At 38.4% G+C, this 5,974-nt stretch overlaps 1 protein-coding gene across 1 annotated transcript; it reads left to right on the plus strand.

Moving 5' to 3' along the window:
• Nucleotides 1-1,928: 1,928 nt before the first annotated feature.
• LOC116511623 (60S ribosomal protein L32-like) lies at nt 1,929-2,400 on the plus strand. Its single transcript, XM_032221770.1, has one exon. The coding sequence runs from the start codon at nt 1,970-1,972 to the stop codon at nt 2,375-2,377; it is 408 nt and encodes a 135-aa protein (XP_032077661.1). The 5' UTR covers nt 1,929-1,969; the 3' UTR covers nt 2,378-2,400.
• The last annotated feature ends 3,574 nt before the right edge of the window (nt 2,401-5,974 follow it).

The following is a 5,974-nucleotide window of genomic DNA, read 5'->3' on the forward strand; positions in this document are numbered from 1 at the left end:
CTATGTGCAAACCGGAAGTCTGTTCCCGAACTTCCAGTTTGCCCATAGGGCCAGTTTTTTGTGCTCTGGAGGCTTCAGGGAAGCTCCTGAAGCCTCCAGAGGGCCTCCAGGGGGGCAGGGGAAGCTCTTTTTGCTCTCCCCAGGCTCCTATAAAGCCTCTGGAGCATGGGGAGGGAGAAAAATGGCTTTAAAAAAGGCTGAACTCAGCTGGCCAGTGTGCACATGCATGCTGGCCAGCTGACAGGGCAACGCCTCGCGTTCCCTGACAAATGGCTCCATGTGCCACTGGTGGCACATGTGCCATGGGTTCACCATCCCGGATGTAGGCCATGTATAACTGACAGATTGGATGCCAAATTGTGATTTTAATATAAAATATTTAAATATCTATTATTTAATACTTTATCCTACAATTTTAAATTGGTTATTCCTTGAATGTTTTTATTTGTTCTGGTCTCTGGTCTTTCATTGTAATAAACTTTGATTTGATTTGACTCTTGGATTTGCTTCTAGATTTCATTGATAGTGTTACTTACATTAAAAAAGCATTTAATGAATTGCTTTAAAAAAATAGAAAAATGTTTTTAATCTGAAAATCAAGGGATCCATCCCATTTTGCCTGCTTCTTCTTCCAAGTGTATCTTCCAGGAACTCAGAAAAAAAGAATTTCTAGACCAATACTAACAAGTTAAAACACTCACCTATCTGTGGCCTGTGGGGAGTGTCAGACCTGCCTGGCTCAGCTTGGGGCTTCTTAGGCATTCTGCCATTAAAAAAAGAAGAGGTGGGAGGATGTAACGGGGAAGGATGAAAGAGCAATAAATAAAAAAAATAAAGGTATCACATACACACAATGTGATAGAAATTGGGAGGGGGGAATGACAGGTGAGAAGGACCAGAGCAGCCAGATCCTATTTTTACCAGGATCCCAGGATCCTGAGAAATATGCAGATTACATCCCCCCCCCCAAAAAAAAACATCACGGAGGTCTCAAAATATCTTGGCAAGCTCTGGTTGGCTGGAAACGGGCTAGTCATGGGGGGAGGGAAGGACTGGCGGCAACCTACATCTTATTTTTGTATCCCATGCACATGTAATTTCAGAACTGGCTTGACTTTACTGCAATCAACACTCTTAGTAAAAGACCCTTTTGCTTTAACCAAATGGAGTTGAAGGCTTTTCTTTCTTAAGTGATCGGATTGGGGCAGGCCTGACAGAGCGGTTGTGAAAAGGAGTGTATGTTTAACGTTTGTGCACAGATGCACATGAGATTGGAATGTATAAGCTCATGGGATCTGATGAGGACAGAAGAGAAAGAACTTGTACCTAATGTTTATTAGACCCATAAATGCTCACCTTATTCTTTTTACTTCTGCTTCTTTCCAACAGTCTTCACCCAGTGCTATTTTTACAAAATACCACCCTAAAATGCTGATTCCTAGGTCAAAACTATCCATGCTTCAGAGTGTGGGTAGACTAAAATAAGCTGTATATTCTAAAACAATCTGTAAATTTGGCATATAATTTTAAAATTAAATGAAAAAGAAATATTACTTTGTAAGTCTAATTTATCTTAAGTATATTTTTCATTTTGATACTGAAAGAGCTTGAATTGCTATGATTAGTTTGTCAACTTCAAAACAGATCAGGCCTGCCGCAGCCATCTTTCTGTTTCTCAGCTTGCCACACAGTATGGGAGGGAGAAGTGGTCTGGAATGTCAGATAGACCAGTGGTCTCCAACCTTGGCAACTTTAAGACTTGTGGACTTTAACTCCCAGAGTTCCTCAGCCAGCAAAGCTAAGAGGAGTTGTCAAAGAGATGCCAGGATACCTAATTGGACAATGTGACCTGTGACAATAAGGGAGGGAGTTATCTATTCTTTAATTATACTGAAACTGCAGGAAATAGTTAGATCCGGCTCCTTTCTCTCTCTTTCCTTCCGTGCCGCCAAGTAAGATAGTTGTTACAATGCCAGCTCTGAGGCCTCTCATCAAACCCAATATTGTCAAAAAGAGGACCAAGAAGTTCATCCGTCATCAGTCTGATTGCTATGTCAAAAACAAGCATAACTGGTGTAAGCCAAGAGGTATTGACAACAGAGTTCGCAGAAGATTTAAGGGCCAGATCTTGATGCTCAACATTGGCTATGGGAGCAATAAGAAAACAAAACACATGCTTCTCTTGGGATTCCGGAAATTTCTTGTTCATAATGTCAAAGAGCTGGAGGTGCTAATGATGAGCAACAAGTCATTTTGTGCAGAAATTGCTCATAATGTTTCATCCAAGAACCGGAAGATCATTGTGGAGCGAGCAGCTCAGCTTGCTATCAAGGTTACCAACCCAAATGCCAGACTGCGCAGTGAAGAAAATGAATAGTTTGTCTTGAACAACTATATTTAATAAAGTAAAGTTAGATCTGGTTTTGTTTTCATCTGTGCTGAAATGATGTACTCAATAAAACAGTTCTTTGAGAAAACTGCAAGTCTTGGAGTGCTCAATTGGTTGGGTTCATTAGTTGGAACCTTGACATAGTTCTTACAGTTTGTAGAGAGACAGAAGCCTATGACCTGTTGATTCTCCTTGCTCTCTTAATAATTTTTATATATAATTTGTCATGGTGATTGGATAATTTTTCCAGTGATTCATATCCACAGGCTTTCAGAACTAGTGGGTTTCACTCTCTCGTGGTATTTATGTATGGCTTCTCTCAATATCTCTAGAAGAATTGGAATAAGGTGGTGCCCTGCCTAAACTTTTGCCAGGATTTTAATATTCAGAAAACAGTAGGAATATACATGGATATCAGAAAATAACCTGAAGCCAAAAGAGAGCCTGTTTCTATTTAGCTACCCAGCTCACTCAGATAGTGAGGGTTGAGAAGTGCATTTCAACCTTTGCCTTAGAATACATTGGAATAGAATAACAGAGTTGGAAGGGACTGTGGAGGTCTTTTAGTCCAACTCCATGCTCAGGCAGAAAACCTTTTCAGACAAATGGTTGTCCAATCTCTTCTTAAAAACTTCCAGTGTTGGAGAATTCACAACTTCTGGAGGCAAGGCCACTAGTTAATTGTTCTAATTGCCTAAACTTCTTCTTAGTTCTAGGTTGCTTCTCTCCATCCACTGCTTCTTGTCCTGCCCTCGGGTGTTTTGGAAAATAGCTCCACTCCCTCTTTGTGGCAACTCCTGAGATATCGGAACATTGCTATCATGTCAACCTTAGTCCTTCTCCATTCCAGGCTACATATATCTATTTAAAAGGGAAATGTCTTTTTAATGTTTTTGGTCGTTAATCTATCCATCTGCCTGAAAATATCTTCTGAGCTTATCTTCTATCTGCCTTGCAGTAAGTAGAAAACAAAACAAAATAAGAATTCTATTCTAAAGGGTCTGAGATGTAACAATGAGCATCATTGAGAAGTATAGTTTACTTTGTACTCAACAGGAATGTGCAAATCAAAATTTTGCTCTTGAACAGTTCACTGAATAAATGTGAGAGATGATTTTTCTCCCTAGACTTGTTCAAAATAAGAACAGTATGTGATAAAAAGAAGTGATTGAAATGATATCTCTCAATCATCATACTGCCCACTCAGTGGATTTTCTCACTTAAACAATTCATTTAATGGCCGTTCAAAGTTACAACGGCACTAAAAAAAGTGAGAGAACCATTTTTCACAGTTCCAACATTTTCAGCATCCCCATGATCATGTGATCAAAATTCATATGCTTGACAACTGTTTCATAGTTAAGACCAGTAATGGGGTTCAAATAATTTAACAACCGGTTCTCTGCCCTAATGACCAACTGGGTAGGCGTGGCTCAGTGGTCATGTAACTGGATGGGCGTGGCCAACTCAACATCACTCACATTGATGGGCGCTTCGCCTTTGCTGTTACAATGTAATCAGGGTTAACCGGAGACACAGTTTCTGTAAGCAAGTCAATCAAGATTAGGCTAGAAGCAACACCAGAATGTTTCCTTCCTGCCTTCCTTACAGGATTAGCCTTGTAAAGTGGAGAAAAACAAAAGGAGATTTCTTCCAACAACCGGTTTTCCGAACTGCTTAGAAAGTTAACAACTAGTTCTCCTGGATAGGTGCGAACTGGCTGAATCGCACCACTGGTTAAGACCATTGCTGTGTCCCAAGGTCATGTGATCCCTTTTTGACAAGCAAGGTCAATGGAGAAGCCAGATTTGCTTTACAGTCATGTTACTAGGTTAACAACTGCAGCGATTCACTTAACAACTGTAGCAAGAAGGTCATAAACTCACTTAACAAATGTCTCACTTAACAACAGAAATTTCAGACTCTATTGTTGTTTTAAGTCGAGGACTACCTGTATTGAGGGGTCTTTTGCTGCAAATCCCAATTTGGATAGTCTGCTAATTGTATTTAACTAAGAGAAAAGGACTTCTGTGATGATTAAGTTTACCATTGGATGCAAAGTTTTACTCCTTTCCATGCTAGGACCCAATCTGGGTTAAGTATAATGGATTAGATAGTTATGACTACTCAAGAATAAATGAGATTAATTAAAATAATGAGAAATATAGGGCTTAGTAGGTTCCTATTGCAAAACAAGGCCCACAGAGATGACTCTTCCAGGTATATTGAAGTAGGTGAAGTGACTGGTCTATATATTTTGCATCCTCCAGCATGCAAGAATGCAGTTTACAGAATTCTGGATTACCTGGTCAAAAGCAAAATGGAAAAGTAGACCAGACTCTTCTGATCTGACACCTACCTTACCCAGATCACATGAGTAAGAGCTGAGAACCAGGTGGGATTTAGCTGAAAGATGAAGCAAATGTAAACTCTGTCATGCTGATTTAATCATCTTCTCTTTTTTATTGGAAGATGTTTGTGTAGTTGCCCAATGAAAGAGTTTCCAACAATAGTAAATGAAATGTCGATGCCATAACATGCCATTTGATCTGTATGTTAAAAAGCACCTTAAATAGATATTGAAAAACAATATCTTATTAAAAATGTTAAAATGATTTCCTTTGGTCTAACACAGGAAGCATTCATTACAAAGCATCTTTATGCTTTGCAGCATGATTCATTTATCTGCAGAAGACAAAGAGGAAACTGAACATTTTAAAAACTGTAAGGGAAAAAAATGCTTTCCTCTCTGTGTTTAATGTCCCAATCCCCTGAAGGAAGATTTAATTGCTTTGTGAATGACCCTCAAAATCATATGGAATGAACCTGTTGTCTGCTTTGAAGAGGAGACAGTGTTATTTCATTCCAAGTCCATTGTTATATAATTATTGGATGCATATAATAAATGAAAAGTAATCAGTAATCTTTAATCAAACAAGGTGCTTTGCCTCACTGCGATGAATGCTTATGAAATAGATGGCACAATTTTATTTTTTTATAAAATGTGCAAGTAATTATTTTAGTTGATGACCGTCATTTGCACATTTTCAAGTTCCACCAACGTGTATGCTATGCTGACCATTTCAGTGATTGATTCTTGAAATAATTTACTGAAACATTTTCAAGGATCTTTTTTATACCAAAGAGCATGCTCTAACCATTCCTTGATATCTGCATACTTTAAGGAAAGAAAATGTCATAGAATAAAACATTGTTCTATATAGTAGTTTTAAAAAATAATGTTTCTTTTACTTTGCAATTTTTTAAAAAATAGGGCTAGACAATGGAATAGGGTTTGGGAGAGAACAGAACAAAAATTATAGCAGGAATATTGAAGCCACGATTACAAATGGAAGAAACCCTGAAGATGAACTCTTAATAAAATGGTTTCCAGCCTATGTTCCCTATTCCAAGTAGGACAAGATAATCAGAACATCAGTTTTCAGGTCTTCTTTGCATAATGTAAATCATGCCAAGAAGTGCCAGGCAGCTGCAGTAGGGAATTACATGAGATATGCGTCTGTTTAATTTCAATTGATTGTTTTCTTTGAAGATTGCTGTAAGAGTTGTAAATGATAGATATTT

Source organism: Thamnophis elegans, chromosome 7 (assembly GCF_009769535.1).
Source record: "Thamnophis elegans isolate rThaEle1 chromosome 7, rThaEle1.pri, whole genome shotgun sequence".
Classification (NCBI taxonomy): domain Eukaryota; kingdom Metazoa; phylum Chordata; class Lepidosauria; order Squamata; family Colubridae; genus Thamnophis; species Thamnophis elegans.